At 33.8% G+C, this 21,586-nt stretch overlaps 1 protein-coding gene across 1 annotated transcript; it reads right to left on the reverse strand.

Moving 5' to 3' along the window:
- Positions 1-1,468: 1,468 nt before the first annotated feature.
- LOC126750605 (E3 ubiquitin-protein ligase COP1-like) lies at positions 1,469-21,457 on the reverse strand. The gene is made up of 6 exons (XM_050460256.1): positions 21,180-21,457; positions 14,269-14,496; positions 8,928-9,560; positions 6,516-6,669; positions 5,838-6,458; positions 1,469-2,145 (listed from the first exon to the last, which is right to left on the reverse strand). Exons 3-6 carry the CDS (start codon positions 9,552-9,554, stop codon positions 1,556-1,558), a joined length of 1,992 nt encoding a protein of 663 aa, XP_050316213.1. The 5' UTR covers positions 9,555-9,560; positions 14,269-14,496; positions 21,180-21,457; the 3' UTR covers positions 1,469-1,555.
- Positions 21,458-21,586: the final 129 nt, after the last annotated feature.

A 21,586-nucleotide genomic window follows, 5' to 3' on the forward strand; every position in this document is an offset into this window, starting at 1 on the left:
GGTATACGATCAGGGCCAGCACTAAGTTTAGGGGGTAATCGAAAGATCTTATCAAAAATTAATCCAATAGGTAATTTAGTACGAGGTTTTGAATCTCTTAAGAGGCACAAACAAAGCTATAGCCATATTCAATATATGATAGAACTCTGAAACCGCATCATCAATATTAATTACATTCAAAACATGGTCCCAATCAACTCCACACAAATAACTATTAACACCCAAATAATTTGCATTTCTAAAGTCATAGAAGAACTGTACAAAATTTAAAGTTTTTTCTTTACCATTGCTAAAAGTTAATATAAAATGATAAGGCTTATGATAGACAGACTTATTAAAAACACAGTCAACAGCTATGTAGAGCTTATCATAACATCTAACAAGAGTTTGAACCGTTTTACTGTAGTTTTGCCGAATTCTGGTGACATATTGAACTTTAAAGGCTGGTGGCCCACCTATTTTAAAAAGACGATGCTTTCTAATGAATCTTTGGGCAGAAATATTCCAAGAGATCAAAAGATTGCTTTTAAAATATCCAACTTTCGACACATTATTTTATTCATTCAGGTGAACACGATGGAGTTGTTGTTACAAAAGAGTACATAGATGGCTTGCAAAACTATTCTGTTTGGCTATGAAATAGCAACAAGGAAATTATCAGTTTTCCTACAAGAAAAGCGTACCCCAAATATTAAGAAGATGCAAGATTTGAGAAAACTTGAAAAGTATCTACCAGATAATGAACAAGTCAAAGACTTTTACAGTGAAATTTTTAATTTGCCTACATGGGAAGGAGATTCAAATGAAACGATCAACCAGATGATTGATTACTAAAGATATTTTATTCTTTAACCGTTGTTTATGCCCATGTTTTTGAATAAATATTAATGTAACACATGTTTTATTATTTTAAAATCTTTAAAAAATATGTATATTTCAGAAACCCCAAAAATATGTATGAAGCTAAATTTTAGTACTTTTTTATGCAAACTAATTAAACAACATTCTCCTCTATTATTTTATCATAAAAGCATAACGGGTTATTAAAAATATTTCTTGAAATAAAGTTTTTTTTAATTTCTCAACATTTTGTTAAAATGGATATTTGGGGTTTCTGAAATACGCGATTCATTTGTAAGAACTTTTTTTTTAACAGTTTTAGGAGTACCATCACTCCCCGATTTTTTTTACATCATTTCAATGACATCCTGTAGTGTATATTCGGTAGCACGCTGTTCCGGAAGATTCCAGCTATAACTTTCGAGACGTCGTGCGATGCCCGAAATAACGGAGAAATCAGTTTGTTTCAATACCGTTTTTGGCGATTACAAAATCGTTACAGTAAGATAGTTGTAAAAATATCAAACCCAGCGGTAAAAAGTGAAATAAGTTTTAAAAAAATAAGAGATATTAAAAGAATTAGGGAAAGGTAGGAAAATTAAAGGCATAACCAAATAAAAAACTGACCAATTTAATCACCGTTTCTATTTCACTTTTTCATTAATATACAGACACGATTTTATGACTATAAACCAAAAAATATCTTTATCCAATTTCAGACTAGTTCCATAATATTAATAACTCCTCTACTATTCGCGGCCAATACCACATTCGACTGCTGTTTCCAGCAAACCGCCGAAACGAACTCGTTCGAGTCGTCATCCCGCCTCTCGACCTCTAAAACCCCCTCGACAGTTTCGAATTTATACTGGAACAGTTTTTTACTTAAACCTTTATAGTATACGTACAGGGAATTATTCTCGGACCCGCATGCGATATAATCGCCGTCCGTGGCCAAACCGACGAAGTTTTTCTCGTTCGTGTGCCCTACGAAGGACCTTAGGCAGTGAGGCGTCTTAATGCTCCACAATTTTAATTGGGAATCGGTCGAGGCGGACACGATGTCTTCTCCGCTAAGGAACTTCACGTAACTGACCGCTTTCTTGTGGCCTTTGAAGATGTGTACCGCTTCTTTCATGTTACGAAGGTCGTAGTAATGGACGCAATGGTCCGCACTACCGAAAGCCAACTGGGAGGAGCTTTTCGGGTTGAATTTTACGCAGCAGACGTTCGCTTTCGCTTCTAGGGTGGCCACCGAGTGCTCTTCGTTTAGGGAGTAGAGTTTTACTTTTGCGTCGTCCGACCCTGAAAATTAATAATAATGATAGTTTTTATTGCAGTGTCTGAGGAAGCTGGAATTAAACCGGCGAAAGGTCACAAATGATCTCGCAGGTTAAAAAAGCGTTAAATTCAAGTTACAACTTTCAAATCCAACAATTCCAAAATGATTTTATTTACCAAAAGTCCATAAGACATAAAATGAGATTAATTAATTGGCTCCACTAAATGATCTCCAACTTACTCCAATATTTCAAAGTTTTTAGTAAAGCAATTGGAGACATTAAAATTATCTTATGAATGTTTTTCAGTCAAAAACAGCAAACAGTTTATTTCAAAAGTCAATAATTTAATTCTAAGTGAATACGACCCATCTCTATTCAGCAGTGCCTACTTAGTTTGTTTTCATGAGGATCTCGTGGTATCGATTCGGTTGGTCTTAATTTTAATAATTTTACTTTCATAATTATTTTACTTCGTTAAAATTACTTAGTCCATTGTCTCAGAATGGTTACTGTGCCACAGGTACTTTACGTGAAAATCGAGTAGAAAATAGCCCACTAAGGTCAAAGCAAGAATGGAAAACTGAAAAAAGAGGCTCCTGTCATAAGTCTGCATGTCAAGATGTTGTAGTTGTTCAATAGAAGGACAACAAACTTGTAGCAGCTGCTTCAAATTTTGACGTATCTGCAAACAAAACAGCTCCATGTTACAGCAAAGAAACTAAATCTAAGGTAATGATGTTATACACTGTCCATCCGGGCTAGCTTTTACTGCTCTTGCCGGTCTTTTAAGTAGATCCTTTGTCGAGATTAGGCGCCTTCTTTTTATAATTCTGGGTCGCATCTAGGTGCTTGGACTTGTGACTCACTCGGAGAATAGGAACCGACTGGTCGGGTTAAGGTTTGGTTGCTTGTATTTATGAGGTCTGGGGGAGATGTTATTGGACGCGAGCCTGCGAAGCAGACCACGCCCCCTCAGACCACGGAACTGTTGGCTGGTGAGAAAAGGTCGGGCGGAGGAGTGAACGTATCAGTCTTTATCGGTGTTTTGGATGATGTTTGGGTTTTTGACGTTAGGTTTGGGTTTTATGTGGGGTTTTGTGGTTAGTGCGGATGGGTTTTAGGATTTGAGCACCCAAGAAGGAAAAAAAACGGATAGTGTGGGGACTTCGATCTCGGCTCTGAGTTTGAGTTTAGTTTTTCCAGTTTTGCCATCAGGGTGTCGATTTTTTTTCCAACATCCCTTCAGGCAAACTTAGAAGATTTAAAAGGCTGTTGTTATTGATTGAAAACTCGAGACGTTTAATATGCGATTTTGTAGTGCCCTCCTTTGGCTCTTTGCATTTATGGCAACGCGGCTTTGCGTTGCAATTGCTCATGACATGTCCGTATTCCTGACAGCGATAACACTGCCCAATTTGCTTCCTGTTTTCTATTGTGTGAGTCCTTAAGCGCTCAACACGGACTCTAATACTTAATATGCTTTCAATTTCAAACACGGCCTCCTGCGTTTTAGGGACGAGGAACCTGATGAGGTCCGTGGGCCTTCGGCGAGCTGGGCCGGCTTTAAACCAACCCAGCTCTTCAGACTCGAACCCCATCATTCTGAGTTCCTCCTCCACTTCTTCCAGTTTGAAGTTCTGATCCAGTCCCTTCAGTATAACGTTCAATTTTCTGTCCTCTTTAAGGAAGAAGGAATGGAATTCCATTCCCTCTTCCTTTTAAAATGTTAATTTTGTTTTCACAAAATAATTTATATTTTGCGGCCCTGTTTTTAGCGTCTCTTACACTACCTTGGGTACTTTAATGATGTTAGGATCAACACTCTTCCCTTTACCAGCTAAGAAGAGGTTATTTAGGGGCATATATAAAGGGTCTCTTTTGAGAGTGGGATTTTCAGTGGGGATTTGGATGGGTTTTGGGTCCGCCGATGTTGAGGGGACTGACTCCCTGTTTATTTTTTTCCCAGGGTTAACCGGTTGCGAAGCCGGCATGTCACCGTCTTGTGAAGGCGGAGACATGCCCGCGTCTTCCTTGGTTCTTTTCTTTTTCTGTTCGCTTGTGTTTTTGTCGCTAGCCAGCCCCCCCCCCTGCACCGCCTGGCGCTCTTCGAGCTTGGCATTTTTGTTAGTAAGGGCTATGATTTCGTTCATTCTTCCCTCGAGTTTACAATTTAGGTCCGCGATCTGCTCATTAAGAGAATGGTTTTCTGAGATCAACTTATTTATTTTGTAGCCTGATAGTTGTAATTTCTCAGTTAGCTGAGAGTTTTGAAGTTGAGTAAGAAGTTGAAGTTTGAGTAACCTCGTACATCTAAGGTAAATGTTCTACAGCCAGGCAAAATATATATTTTTAATAGAGGGATGGGTGGGGTAGATAAATTAGACAACACGGTTGCCAACTAGAGGACTCGAATAAGACAAAGAAAATGGTGGTGGCCAATTTTTGCCTATCTTTTTGATGTGTCCATAGTAAATGCGTGGCTACTTATGAGAATAATTCACTGTGAGGATCCAATAAGTTCTTCTTTAGTTATATTTCGAAGAAATATAGCCCTAGCTTTGCTGCATTCATATGGCGTAAAGTCTGTAAAAGGGAAATTAAGACCAACGTTACCGCTGGATGTTAGATTTGATAATATCAATCATTTGGTGGAATATTCTGAGCATTTTGCAAAAAAAAGGCAAATTTTGTTTGCGTAAAAAGTAATGCGGGCTTACACCCCAAAATATGTTTCAAGGCTTATCACACTAAATAGGCATATCAAAGAATACATTTTTTGCTGATTATCAGAATATTTTCAGAATTTTTATTTTATTATTTTTAGCATAATGTCCCTCATAAGGGAGTGTTCTTTTTTTTCAAATGTATACATTTCTTGTTTTTTCTCCACATTTGCCTGCTTATTTGAAGTACACTAAACAAATGTTTAATAAAAAAATGGGTTAAATTCAGATGATTTTAATTTCCTTTTAGAAATCATATAACTTCACAAGTCGAAATATTTCTTAATTTAGATCAGTCGAAAAAAATGCGTAAAGTATATAATAAATTTTTAAAAAAACGTACAAGAAATTCGAAATCATAAATTGTATTTATTACATATTTCAACAAGCTAACAATGAAAATGATGAATAAATACATAAACGACAACATATTAAATAATTGCCAGAATCTAATAGACTTTTCAAGTTTAAGAAGAGTTATATGTTTTTTAATCAGTTTAGTAGTTAAGTACGATGGCTCAGGATGAATTTAGTACTTTTGCTTTGCTTTTTGCACTGTCTTACGAAAATTGAGCACAGTATACTGCGACAAATTAAATTTTTTCCAAAAATTCGGATTTTTACAAAAAATAAATATTACTTGTGATATATTATTAAAAACGAAATTTTGCAAATATTTAAAAAATGCAAAAATGATGCCTATATGACAAAACAAGCCTGATGATAGTTAAAATCAAAGATGATAGGCAAAAGACGAAACGTCGTCAAAACTGGATAAAAAATAAGCTCAGAAAAAAATAAAATCTATTTTTCAAAATTTCATATTTTTTCGAATATCTTCCGAACCATGCGGAAGTTTTTAAAACGGCATATTGTTAAGCTCAATAATTTAACCACTTTCGTATCTCTAATAGAATCTGAGATCGCCATATTAAAGGTAGAATTTGAAACACCCGATATACACTCGAGCGATTTTGAATTTTATTCTTACCTGAAGCAATTAACCGAGTGTCCACACAATTAAAATCCACGCTCCAGCACCTTTTCTCGTGTTCCTGATACGTTTTAGTCCTCTGTCCCGTGGATGCATCCCATATCGTGACCGTTCCTTCGTAATCGCTGGATGCCATCGTGCTCTTATGATAACTGTGCCAACTTAAACAAGAAATCTTCGCGCGGCACGTCATCTCCAAACAAGGATAATGAATCCTTACGACGTCCTTCATCACCGCCCCATAATCAAACACCTTTATCCTCTTAGTCACACCGGCAATCGCAAACAGTTCATTGTCCTTGTCGAATTCTATGCTCGATACGATCGTGGAATTATTGAACAAATCGTTCGAGTAGTTTAAGGAGGTGAGCACCCTCAGATTATTGTAAGCGGAGAACTTGATCAGACTCTCTCGGAACTGATCCAAGGCGGCGTTCGGCTCGGAGGCACTTTTCGATTTCTCGTGCGATTCTTTGCCGAACATCAGATCCTTGGATCTCACCGAGAAGTAACAGTCGACAAAGTCCTCGAAGTAGGCGTGCATGCGCCGACGACGTATGGCGAGCGAGGAAGCTGGTTGGGAGGAGCTTTCACCGGATGCGGGTTCTTTTTTACGACCTAAATATAAAACGAATTAAATAGTCACAGGAGATTAATAAGGATTAAAACATCTACCTGTAGACGTTCCTATACTGTCTATCATTTCAATCATTTCTTTTTTCATGGCACTAACAGTTGAAGCATCCGATTCGGAAACGCCGGCGGCCGCCCTCTCCACGTCCTCGAGGGTCGGGCATTTGCTATGCACTTCTTTTAATTTTTCTATTACCTGAAACCAGTTGAACAACTTAACTTCATAGAATATTAATGTGTTGAGGTCGGAAGTGCTAAGTCTAAGTTTTACACAGGCATTAATGACATATGCTCAGTTGGAATTAACACGTTGACTGCCATGTGTATATATATTATACACAGCGTGTGTGTCACTGGCGCCATGTGTATAAAATATATACATTGTTCTATTGATGACTGCAGGCAGATTTACGCACACATTACGTGTATTTCTTATGGGTTCTCTATTTTTCCGACGTAGGACTAACATATAATGTGATTGGCGTGAAAATATTTATCTATTTTTTGGAAATATAGCTGTTTTAAATTTTGCATTGCAAAAAAGTGCCCAATAATGCGGGTCTAAATTGGATAGGATTTTCTTTGTTTTTTAGTAAGAAAATACCGCATTTTAGGTTAGGAAATGTAACATAAAGTAAATTGGAAAATGTTTTATTAAAAAAAAATAGAAGGTGATAACTAAAAATTACTTCTAAACTAATGGAAAAATACACCAAATATTTAAAACATTATGGAAAAAAATGGCATAATTGATAAAAATATGGAAAACCCCTTTATTACTTTAATTTGGCTTTATGAATTACAAAAAAACATTCAACACATATTGGTGGTTTACCTGGACAGGCATATGTATAAATTTTAGCGGTTGTGTATAGTATTTACACACACGGCGCAGATTGATTAAAAATAATACTGCGCCGCATGTATACATATTATACATGCTTCTAAACAAGGTCAAATACAAAAAAAAGTGTCTCTTACTACTATATTTGGATCTAAAATCTACTTATTAGAAAACTAAATTAATAAAACACTCCCGGCGCACCTGACCCAAGTTCTGATATACATCCGGTAGTCAACGTGTTAAAACCTAATTGAATCGATTATTTCAGAACACTCCATAAACATGATGATTTTCGTCCAAAGCTTCTGTTTGTAGCTGGAAAATGTAATAGATTGTTTCTTAAGCTTTTACGTAACAAAATAGGACATGTGTACAACATTCAATATTTTCTAAAACCTGATTGCTTGACTCGTGATTTGATACTAACTGCTTCAGCTCTTGCTTCCAATTTTACCAAGAACGATTTAGTGATCTTGTGGTTGAACGGAACATATTCTCCTAAATCTATTATTAACGATTTTATCATTCCCTGTAAAAACACTACTTTCCTCGTTATGAAAAGCCCTTGTTTTGGACCAAGTTGCAGTGTTGTATATAATAGTAATCTGTCATTATATAAAGCTTTCCATAAAAACAACATTGACCTAAGTCGAATACTTGAATGCAATTATGCTAATCATTTTGCTGATTTGGCTTGTATACTACATGGCCACATAAAAAAATATTTTCTTAACCCACTGTATAATTCTAAGCATCTAAAACTAAATAGATCACCTAATTTTGTCGAAAGCGTGGGAACTGCGTCTGAGCGTGTGACTGGTTCTGACTCTTTTTTATAGATGAGACCGTAGAGGTTCAAGCTCCCTTTCATTCAACTGCAATAACAAACTTAAAGCATTGTAGTGCATTTTTATTAAATATTCAATCCCTTCGGAATAAGGTGGATGAGCTTCAACTTCTGCTTGCTAATTTTTATTTTCCTGACATTGTTATATTAACAGAACATTGGCTTAGACCTAATGAAAGTTTTTGTATTGATGAGTATGTACCACTGTCAGTTTATTATAGACAAAACTCACTGCATGGAGGGACTGCTGTTCTAAGAGGAACCTTTTAGCACAAGTTTCTAAACTTAGCAAATAAAGTATATTTTGACTTTGACTTATTTAAGGATAAAACATTTTTACCATATTCCAAATTGCATAAAAGTCTCTACAAGTCCTCCTCTCTTTAAAAAATCTTTAATCGAACTTCTTAGAAGCAAGTCCTTTTATAGCATAACAGAATTTTTTTAAAGATAATTAGGAATACGATAAAAGAATATAAATAATTTTTTGTAAAGGTTGGAATTTGTAATATTATTATCTTAAACCCACTATTGTCTATTTTTTTAAGGTTAATCTTAGAGTTCACATCTGTAATACACCATTTTTAATTATGTGTTAGTAATGGATTGATTTATGTTCCTATTTTATATTGTAAGAAGCTTTATCAACAAATACAATAGAAGAACGTGTTATTTAAGAGCTCGTAATATTTTAACGATATGTTCAAAACTTAGCAATCAATTAAAATCTTTCTTGTCATTGAAAAACAATATAATGACTTACCTCATCAATATCCCGCTCTATAATAGTAATCTCGTTAGCAATCTGATTCTGCCGCTCCTTCTTCTGCTTTAACAAATGTTTCAAGAATTCCAACAACAATCGATTCTGCGCGGCACAAGACTCCGCCTCCAGTAGCTGTTTCCGCTGAGTGAGCACCTCGAGCATAACGTTCACGTCCGGTAACGTTAAATTTTGCGACTCTGAAGTGACGAAGTCGCGTAGACCGTCCGCGCTACCGCTAAACTCACCGGAACTGTCCCGCGCGATGCCCTCGTAACCGTTAGTCCTTAGTTTGTGTTTTTTTATGAGATCGTTCAGTAGGAAGTTGGGAAAGACGTCGTCGGTAGTGAGCGCGGCGTTGCATTTCGGGCACTTTTTCGACTGTTCCAACGATTTTTTGATGCACTCGAAACAGTACGTGTGCCCGCATTTGGTAATGTGCGCCTCCTCGATCAGATTGAAGCAGATCGGACAGGAGAAGTCGGTGTTTTTGTCCTCCAGATAGACGGAGGAGGTTTGGGGTCTGGGACGTTTCGGGGTGCGTATCGAACCTCGATGGGGTGGAATTGTGTTGCCGCTGTGTGACGACGCTGAACTGCTGCGACCGTCCCGGTTTGGGGCAGCCATTTTATCCTTTAATTAATATATTTTTTTAATATTAAATTTTATTATATATTTTAAACTGAATTTCCACTAATAGGCCATAAAAAAATGGTACCATTACTGCAAGTTTCATAGCGATGCTATGCATTGCTTTCGAGAAATAAAATAGGATTTTTTCACGTTTTACTCGAAAACCTTAAGGTTATGTGAGAAAAGTATAGATACAAAAAATATAGACTTTTTATCACTTATAATTTTTTTAAAAAGCATTTTTTTATCAGGCAATTATTTTATGCAAAAAAAAAAGTTTTTTATTAACCCTACTCTTGCCCCCCCACCCCCCACCCACCCTACATAACTTACCAATTAGAAATTGTTTTCAAAAAATCATTGTTTTCCAAAATAATATGCATGAATAGCACGCTGGTTCCGGCGTTAATATCTAATTACCTGATTAATACCTAGTTACCTGGGTATAATAAACAATTACCCTTTTGTTTTTCGTCTTGTCACTTGCAGAAATATTTTAGTTGAAAGTTGATGTTCGTGGAGACTATTTCATTGTGATTCAAAAGCGCCTGTAAAAACTAGTAATTTAAATTTAGTTTTTCGGCAAAGTGTGGGTGAAAATTTTGTAAAGCAGCAATGGAGCCTATTGCTAGTGGTTAGTAGAATATTAAAAATTATATTAATTAAAAATATTTCTTTACTTTTTTTTATTACTAATTTTTGGAAAAGTTAACAGTTAATTTTTTTTAAAAATTTAAATTTCTGATCTTCTGCTAAACTAAAAGTATGATTTCGCGTAATTTCCCGAATTTAAATTAGTTTTAAATTATTGCTTAATAAGTCCTTTGTAAGATCCAATCTTAAGTTGCTGCGATAATTTGCGATCTTGACGAAAAAATATTTTTAAAGATTTGTAGTCCGGGTCCAAATTCGTATAAAATGCTATTGTAGGTCCAAAACGCAAGAAATAATTTTCTGCTACTAACTTGAAGAATAAATTAATTTTTATAAAATAAAATATCATTTAATAGAAAATTTAATATAGAAATAAAAAAATTGCCATATGGGTTTAAAATTCAATATGGCAACCAATTTTAAATGGCAAAATCTTATGAAAAATAATTAACAAAATTACTTATTATTTCAGGGACAGCAACAAAATCTGCTTGGTTTAAAAGAAACCAGTCAGTTGGTTAGGAATTTGTCAGTCCAAGAAAAGAATGGAGCAGTGCCGTTATTTGGCAGAAAAAGTGACCTCTACCATGCGAGTTGAACGCTTGTCAGAAGAGTCTTCAAAAGTCATATATAAATTCATCGAGAAATATGACACAAAATGGTCATCAGCATCAAGAAATAAAACTGCATTTGAAAATAAAAATCGAGATTGGTTAAATATTAAGTTGGAATTTTCTTCTGCAATGAATGAAGCTCAACCAGCCGAAATGCAGGATACAACTCTATCGAGTAGAGGGAGGCCATTCACTGGATTTTTAGATTTAAGTGACCGATCAAAAAGAAGAAGAACTGAACAGATGCGAGCAGATCGAAGCCCTGAAGAACTAACATTTGCTGCTCAAATGAAGTTTAGGTCCGAAGGTAAACTGGATGAAGCAGATGTGTTAAAAAATGTTGCATTCTCATCACCAACCCGTGCATCAAAATATAAAAAATCTCTTGAAAAAGAATGTGAAATACCATTTTCAGCGGACGAAGCCTTATCGCTTTTTGTAGAGGCTAAATTGACAAAATTTCAATACAATCTTATTAAGAAATTCGGCAAAAAGCCATAGGTCAACTCTTTATCCTAATTATGAGTCAATAACTGCCGCAAAAAAAAAGTGCTACCCAGAAAACCTAAATATTTCTGAGGATGTTGCTGAAGTGCCTCTTCAAAGTTTGCTGGATCATACATCTTTAAGGTTATTTGAGTCCCTAAAAGAAGTTTTAAATTCTTTAAACCAAGAAAAATATAATAATTTAAATTTAATTTGCAAATAGGGGTGTGACGGGAGTTCTGGGATGAGTCAATACAAACAGCAGTTTGCAGAGTCCAATATTTCAGATGCTAATATCTTTTTAACATCAATGGTACCAATTCAGCTCATTAACGGCGAAATCAAAAGATAAGTTTGTAATCTGGGAAAATCCCAGAACTTCTTCCACACGATTCTGTAGACCTCTTAGAGTCCAGTTTAGGCATAAAACAACAGAGTTATCAGTGAGAGAAAAGCAATATTTGGACCAACAAATTTCAGATTTGCAACCAACAAAGCTTGATATTCAAGGAAACAATGTATTTTTAAAACACATTTTATATTTTACAATGATAGATGGCAAATTGTGTAATGCTGTTACTGAAAATACTTCAACTCAGAGATGCTATTTGTGTAATCTAACATCCAAAGATTTTAACAATATCGATAAGGTTTTAAAACAAACAGAAAATTGCTGACGAATCTAGATTTCAATTTGGTTTGTCATCTTTACATGCTTGGATTCGGTTTTTTTGAGTGTTTGCTGCATCTATCTTATAAGATGGAATTTAAGCAATGGCAAGTGCCAAAACTTGCAAATGCCAAAAAACGAATCCAAGACTTATTTTTTAAAGAAATGGGACTATTGGTTGACCGACCAAAACCTGGTTTTGGAAGTACTAATGACGGCAACACTGCTCGCCGTTTTTTTGAGAATGCTGCTAAAGCTTCGGAAATTACAGGCATTAATCAAGATTTGATATTTAGATTCAGAGTAATTTTATTAACAATTTCTAGTGGTTTTCATATTAAAATCGATAGTTTTAAGGATTACTGTCATGATACGGCCAGAAAATTTGTAGAATTGTATCCGTGGTACAATATGCCAACTTCCGTGTATAAAATCTTAATGCACAGTTCTGATATAATATCATATTTTTTGGTTCCAATCGGGCAACTTGGCGAAGAAGCCCAGGAATCAAGAAATAAAGATATTAAAAGATTCAGAGCATTTCATGTACGGAAGTTTTCAAGAAAACAAAACATGGAAGATATATTTTGTAATCTCTTAATATCTTCTGATCCTTTAATCTCCAATATGAAAAAATCATCTGCTAAAAAGCTTAAACAGTACCCTTTAGAAGTTTTGGCATTTTTTGATGAACCAACAATTTCTGCTGATGAAAGTGATAGTGAAGATATTGATTGATTTTAATTATTATTAAGATAGGTTAGGCTTTACTATTATTACAAAGTTATTGTTAAGTAAGCTCTGTATATACTTTACATACTTAAATATATTACTCTTAACATGTATTTTAATTGCTTATTTTTACACACAAAGCAAAAGTTACTTATAAAATTAAATAGCACAAAAACAAACAAATCACAACTTTACTTAGTAATTTATAATAAGAAATTTTATTAAACTCAGGTACTTATAGTATCAAAAGTCTCAACATTTTGAATTTTATTTCAAAAATTTTCCGTATTATGAATTTTAAACTCTTAACTGAAAAATTGTTGAAATAATAACATTCTGACATTTTTTTAAGGAAATTCGTACTTACGCAGCGCCTATGTAATGCAATAAATGAACCCAAGGGGGGCGGGGGGGATTTAAAAAAATGTTTAAAATGAACGTGTTATCTTAGTTTTAACATTTTCTTATGATTAAATATGTTTGTGGTTCATATCAGCACTACTACTATTTATGGCCGGCTTTTCCCCGATTTTCGCCACACGAGACATAGTGTGAATTTCAAATGCATATCTGGCGAAGCTGCTGCAGTAAATCAAGTTGATGTGTCACAATTTTCGGAGAAACTTCCGTCCATGTTGCTTGGCTACAAACCAGAAGACGTGTACAACGCAGATGAAAGTGGACTTTTTTTTAGCGCATTGCCCGACAAAACTCTGTCTCTTAAAGGAGAAACATGTGTGGGTGGAAAGTTGTCTAAAGATAGACTAACCATTTTATTCTGTGCAAATTATGGCCGGTGAAAAATGCGATTTGATTGTGATCGGGAAAGCGGCTCGTCCCCGTGCTTTAAAAAACGTTGCTATTAAGGATCTACCAGCGACTTGGAAAAAGAAAGTAGATGATTTTCTGGCCTTAGACAATAACATAACAACAGGCCAACTTGAATATGGTAGTCCAAACGACTCAGAAGAAAAAGTGGAACTGGTGGACTCACTAAGAGGTTCAAAATAACTATAAATTCATATGGGAAAGCTCTAAATCATATTTCTATATTGAAAAAATTTGCTAAAGATGATTTCACTGCATTTCAACATTTAAAAAATTTAGAAAGTTATTACGAAAAGTGCGTCTCCTTCAGCGAAAGATTTCGTCAGACAAACATTTACGTTTTTGTATGCGTATACATACATATACATATATAGCATAAATACATACTTTAAAAATGTGGAGAGTTTCTATTTCATTCTCCTCATGATTATATACCCCGTTATTTATACTCTATACTCACATACTCTCTTTTAAACAGACACCTCCCATAAGCAGGCAAAAGTTACAGAACCATGAGTGTCCGCTTATGGGAGCATTCACTGTAGGTATATTCTACAGTTTAATAAATATTCCTTGACCACATATGGTTGATCAATATACCAAAACCAAAAATGTACTATTCAAAAGCACATGCGACTTGCACAACTGTATGTACGAACATAATTTGTCAACAATCACAACTAGATTTGTAAATTTATATTAATTACAGTATGATATCACTTACCTGACACTTATCTATAGGTATAGCGAACTATATATTTGATTGGGTAGTAACTTCTTTTATTTGCTATATAGGTACTGAAATAAGGGCTATGGAACTCTATTAATCATTAACAATTATTAGATCACAATAATATTACATATAAATGCATGACATCTTACTGCTACCAAGGTTCCAATTAAATAATTATAGGGTTTTGTGCTTGTTTTCTTTTTGCAAGTCTTGTATGTTCTGAAAAAGAAGGAAGAAATTATTAATACATATAAAGGGCCCTAGATATAATAAGATAGTACTAATAAAAGTGTCTGTATCAATAAGCACATGGTAAAAGTGGGTCTATTAGTTGATTAGAAATTAGTACACTGATAATGAATGTACTTTTGTCTTATAACTTATAATTGTAATTTATTGTAAAAGCTTCAAATGGCACAGTTAAAATGCAGCATATCAATGAGCATATGTAATGAGGCCAAGAGAATTATTTAAGTCGAAATGTTGCCAAAACTTAGGTGTTTATTTTACAAAACAGTGTTGAACATGCTTATAGTGGATTCCATCAATTTGAAGAGGATTTTCGTCTGAACATTTGATCACAGATAATGTCATGGTTGGTTGTTTTTTACATTTTTTGATATATATTTGTATGTATACTTTTTTAATTATGTCTACTTTTTCTTGTCTTTGTAATAATATTTATAATAGAAAATGTTGTTAATTTATATCTAAAAGTAAGTAACATGATTTGATACCACAAATACAGATGTTTTCTAGTTGCTTGATTGTATCAATTTTTTATTGTTAGAATAACTAATAAAATAATTTAAATATAATTGTTTATGACAGACAACCTGGTAAACAAAATAAATTCAATTGAGAGTCTGTACTTAAATAGATTGTTTTTTTTTCAAATTAGGTCGAACTTAAAAATATTAGAAACTATATGGGAAGAAAAGAAATTGGGCAGTAGGTTTATCCCAAGATCCCTTACCCTTAAATATATAAACCGCTTTTGCTCTTTTAAGAATATCCAAAAATATACCAACAGAAATACACTGGTTTATTAATGTCTTCAACACAACAACTATAAATTTTATAAAAGCTTGAACTAGGGTCGCTTAACCAGTGAATGAACAGCACCCAATAAATGAACAGTGAGTTTTCTTGAAAAATAAGAATATTGATGCAAAAGTTCTATTATCTCTTTCTAACACGTTGCGCACACATCTTCTTTATAGCCTTCGTTCACTAGCCTCCATTAGGCATTGGCAAAACAGTTTAAAACAAGCGACTGAAGTGTGACTGTGTCACTGCGTGACCATTTTGTGTCTCTATTTTATAATATTAAGGTAAGCAAGAACATTTTTTTTTCTAGGCTGCTTAGCTGTTATATTTTATGAAATAAGTATAAGAAATGCACTTTATAGGTTAACACACGCATAATTGTTTTTTTTTAAATAAGTTTATACCTAATACTTTTCTATTATTGAATAACTCCTGCATGTTCAATTACTGGTTTAATTTTTTTTAAATTATAGTAAATGAACAGTGTGTTCATTTATTGGACGACAATTATTTTTCAGACGGCTCCAAAATATTCACGTTTTAAATACACGGAGGAAGCTTTGGATGCAGCAATTAGTGAAATTCAAGCTGCAACTATTTCATTAAATAAAGCTTCTTCTAAATATGGCATACCAAAGTCCACTTTACATAACAAATTAACGGGAAAGGTGCCACATATTCGAAAAATGGGCCCCTCTACAGTCTTGAACGCTCATAAGGAAACTAGATTAGTTAATTGGATTTTGTCAAAAGCCAAATTGGGATTTCCGATGCATTCCAATGAGGTTAAGCACTCAGTACAAAAAGTCCTTAAAGATTCTCAACGACTAAATAATTTTACTGATGATAGACCAGGAGATAAATGGTTAAAGCTTTTTCTTCAAAGGCACCGACAAATTTTAAAATAAAATACAGAGATTATTTCCAAAACTCGTGCTGCGGTTACTGAGGATGGTATAAGGCAATGGTTTTTAGAACTTATCCAGTACTTAACTGACAAAAATGTATTAGAGATGATGTCTGATCCAGCCCGCATTTTCAATGCGGATGAAACAGGTATAAGAACGTGTATGAAGTCAGGTTTGGTTCTAGGGTCCTCCAAAAAGTTTAAAAACCTTTATGAGATTGCAGGCGGAAACGAAAAAGAGTCAATTACAGTGCTGTGCAACTATGCTGCTAATCGTGTGGCAGTCCCACCAATGATTGTTTTCCCGTACAAAAGAATTCCTAAAGAGCTAGCTCTTTTGGTGCCAAAAGGTTGGGCCATTGGAAGGTCCGATTCTGGGTGGATGACCAGTGCAACGTTTCTTGAATATATTGCGAATATATTTTATCCCTAGCTTTTGGAAAATAGCGTTATATTTCCAGTAATTCTTTTCATAGATGGACATAAGTCCCACATATAATTTGAACCTGTATTAATTCTGTGTGGAACACAGAATCATCCTTTATACCCGAACTCGACACACATACTACAACCTTATGATGTCAGTATCACAGATGTAAATAGCTCCGCACGGAGCGCGGAGAAGCGCGGAAAAGGGTGAGCTATTTACATCTGTGGTCAGTATATTTAGACCCCTAAAAGTTGAATGGAAATCTGTGTGCCGACTTCATAAACAAAAGAGTTGTACACCAATTACTCGGCACAACTTTAGCATCCTCTTTAAAGAAGCTTTTGATAAGGCTTTTCTAAACCAGAAACCATTATAAATGGATTCAGACTTTGTGGCCTTTATCCATTAAGCCCTGACTCAGTTGATTATTAAAAGTGTATTTCGACTCGGCGTAATGAAATCTTTCAGAAAGGACCCAGTACCGAATTATCAATAGAAGACTATAAATGTTCCTTGAAAGTATTGGACCATTATTTAAAGGTCAATAATATCACAAATTTGTCCAACAGTGTAGATTCTTTTAAAACAATTTTGCGAAAAAAACGCAGGTGCCTCAACAAGTTTTAATGACAGTAGCGATAATGTTGACCAGTTATTTAGCGATAAATGACATGTCAGTGAATATACAGAGCAATATATTTACAGATTCCTTTTTAAACGACTTGCCCCTTGAAATTGACGGAGTTTTATATGAGCCTCCAACTTATCAGACATCACCATTACCAGCAATTGATGTAATTACACCTATTTTATTACCTGGTGTGCATTTGAATTCCCAAATAAAATCATACTGTTTAGAAATTCTTGACACAATTATTGACAATGCATTTATTATTATAGAAGACAGAGAATTCCAATCTGAGTGTATGGCTATTCCAGCCAAAACTCTCCCTTGCAGCGAATCGAAGTTTAAAATATTATCCAATATTCTCATTAATCCAGAAAATAAAAGTTTAGTTAAAGTTTGGGAAAATCATTTTCACTGGCCAAAGCAAGAGAGTGTATCAAAAAAAAGAAGCCAACATGTTCAAATGCCCTACGCAATAACTTATTAGCTAAGAAGCTTAAAAGGGTTGTTAAAGAAGGGGGACCAGAAAAAACAGAAGATTCAAAAAAGTTGATAAATGGAGTTCGAAAAAATCAAGGTAATTTTAACTATACCTAATAAGAATTTAGAATAAAATGAAATTTAATGTATTACGCTTTTAGTTAAAGAAAAACAAAATGATATGGAAGCGACCAAGATCCAGGATGTTGATGATGAAAATAAAAAGTTAGCCAGAAAACAGAACAAGAAGTTAAAATTGGCTGTTAAAGAAGGGGAATCAGAAAAGTTTATTGATGAAGTTCGAGAAAATAAAGGTGAGTTTAGTAATCATAAAAAACTGGATAAAAGAAATTATAATGTTGATATTTATGTGCTTTTAGTTGTTAAAAAAGAAATAGATGTGGAAATGAAGAAGCCTGACAAAACAAGCAGTAAAAGTATGTAAATAAATAATGTGTCTGCTCTTATATCATATAAATACATGGAAAATATATTTTAATCATATAATGTATTCACATTTGCAGCTTTTAATATGAGAGACTTTGTGGTTATAGGTTACTAAAAGAAGAGGTATCTAGGTTTAATAAAAAATATAGATCAGGGTGCCCAAGAATATGAGATCAGCGTTATGGAAAAGATAAAACCAAATTTGTGGAGATGGCCCAAAAATGTGGACCAAATTTGGTATAAGAGAAAATTTGTTTTTGAAAAAATTTCGGAGCCAATATCATCCAAAGGCAGTATATATAATTTAAATATTTGATAATTAAAAAAACCTTATTAAAAATTAACCTTATGTTCATTTACTGGGATTTTGGGCATTTGTTATAAAAATCAGCAAAATTTTAAAAAATATAAAGGGTAACGTATTTCTTGTTGTTCATAATAAGAGAAAATTGTTGAGACTTTTGTCTTTAAAAATGTTATAGTACTTAAAATAAGTAAATGTATAACTGATTTACAGGTCCTCTAACTCAAAACTTTTCTTATTTGTTCATTTAATGGTCTACCCAAGTAACATTTTCTCAAGCAGTTGGTTTTTAATGTTGCCTTTTAGCCTCACCAAGGTTCTGCAATAGTCATTGGCTTGCTTGATGGAACTATTTAGGTTAAATTTTGTGCTAATAGGAACTAGAAACCTTAGGTAAATTAAAAATCTAATTAGTTCTAGTCAAGTGTCAACAATAACGTTGTTATGGTCATAAACGAGGGCTTGATGGTTTTGAGATAATAAGGTTTTAGAAAGGTTATATTTCAGCATTAATTTGGAAATCAAAATTCCAATATAGAACGATTTTAGCATTAAAATTATCTATTCAGAACCATATGGTCTTGAATCAATTGCCTAACTATTTGGCACTTTATACGGCCTATTCCGGAAAATATAGCATTTTTTAACACCTAAAGGACTTGCTAAAAGTCATATGGATAATAAGATAACTTTATGGGATAAGGTTTAACCAACTAGTCATAATAAAACACAGTTTGCGGACGGTCGCGACTATTAAATCCTACGTCATTTATTCTTAGAATACAGGGATGTCTTGGCACAAAATTGTAAGAAGTGGTAATTTTAAAAGAAAAGTGAAGCGAAATTTCCAACCAATTACAACTGGTCCGGTAAATATGACAAATAAAATATTGACAATATAAATAATGCCAATAGATCCTACTAAATGCCTAAAAGCCATTTATTGAAATTTGCCCAGACTTTGCCAGCTAATTGGTTATTAAAAGTGGCGTATAAGTCCTGGAAGATGCTAGTTAGCCCTGTTTTAGCTTTTTTTAAAACCCACTAGTATTTTTTTAAGCCTTTTGTCTTACGACATAGCTTTTGATACTTACTTAAGTTATTATAGCAGCTTAAAAGCATACCCTGCTAGGCGTCCTTCCATTTTTATAAGCTATTCAAATACAGGCAGAAATAATGTAATATGTAAACAATTTAGATAATATATAAAGATACTGGAGCATTTAAGTACATATTATCACTAAAGCATCTCAGAAATAAAAATATAATAATTTTTTATTTTTTTATTGGCACTGAATAATGTTTAATTTGTAAGATATCAAAGGCGCGCGTGTTTTACAGTTAAATTACACCCAACTTTTTCAAGAAACTGGTGTGCGCAATGAAAATCGGTCATCTATTCCAGTATAATATTTTTTTTTCTAAAATAAAGTCATACTTACTGAAAATATCGCCATTGCTTAAATTGCTTGTTATTTTGGCGTTGTCTTATTTTTACCCTGGCTGTATCATATTTAAAACTAAAAGGTCAGATTGTTATACTTTGGTGTCTCTGAAATACCATATTTAAAACTAAATAGCAAAATTTTAATACTTCAATATGTATCTGAAATGCCAACAGCCGGCGAACAGGCCAAACTATATAACCACCTAAAAGTCTAAAAGGACTTTGCTAAAGGGTTGTAAACAGGTAGGCGTAAAAGCTTTCAGGTTCTACACAGGTTACTTTTAGGCATCTTCGGGTTCGATAAAGGTTATTTCTATTAGCTATATAGGTTCTGTAATATGGGATCTGGTTTCACATTGGCCAGAGCCTATTGGCAACGACAACCTCTTTAAGGCTGGGCCTTTTTTTACTACAGGAGGTTATGCGGGCTAATAAATAACGTTGTTGGTGCTTAATGGCATAATCAATAATTTTCCTTAAACAGGTTCTAGGAGTTATTTATAACCTTTTTAGAACCTAAATTTTTACTTGGGTAGTGACCCTATCCTAGTATTAATATCAAAGCAACCTCTACTCATACTGTTTTTTAACTTTAACTAATTTTTTCTCTTACAATATTAAAGGAAGCCGGCTGAAATAAGAATAGAACATTGTCCATAGAAACAGGCATGTAACCAAGAAATGATGTGGATGAAGTAGGGATACTGTTATACTGTGAATTGTCAAAATGTTACTTGTTGCAAGAGCCTATTATGGTGTTCAGGAATATTATAATGACCAATTTTAATACTAATACCCTTGAAATATCAACCAGTAAAAAAAAATACATTGGAGTGATTTGAGGATTTTTTGTGAGACAAAAAATGTTCGCTTCTACTGAAGGTTTGCTATAAAAGAGTTCATTATAGGCTGACTTAACTGTAGGTATGTCAGAAATTATAAAAACTGAATGATTTTGTTAAGAAATTTTTGTTAGAAACAATAAAGCATTTTTGATTTGATGATATTTGTATTTACTAATAAAGTACCTTTGAAATTGATTACAATTTTAGCTAGTTTAAAGGACATTTTTATAATTTTATGTCTTAAACAAACTTAAAACTAAATGGTCCCCTAACATTTCAATTGAAATAAAAACAAATATGCATCTTATACATTATAACTCTGGCATTGAAAACTAAGGCTATTACAAAAAGATATTTCACTCACCTAAAGCTACAGTTTCTAAATATTAAATAACAATCAACGCGGCTCCATGTCCATGTCTTTAGGGGGAAAGTTTTCCATGATTATTTATATAAAATGCAGGTTATTCATCATACTTGTTAATTTTGGTTAAAAATAGGTTGTGCCTTGTGCTATTTGGACGTTTCCCTTTTATATAGAGCGACACCATTCACTGAAAACTGGGTTTATCTTAATCCTATAATATCCATAATTTTAGTTACGGTTTAACATATAAAAATCTACTTATTTGTTATTTTTCTATTTACTTTTTCTTGGCCCTTGGCCCATTCATCTTGGATCCCCACCTCTCTCGTCTTCTTCAGTAGGTTCCGATCGGTTCCGCTACTAGGGATGGAAACGATATATCGATATATGCTTAGCGACATATA

Source organism: Anthonomus grandis, chromosome 2 (genome assembly GCF_022605725.1).
Source record: "Anthonomus grandis grandis chromosome 2, icAntGran1.3, whole genome shotgun sequence".
Lineage (NCBI taxonomy): Eukaryota > Metazoa > Arthropoda > Insecta > Coleoptera > Curculionidae > Anthonomus > Anthonomus grandis.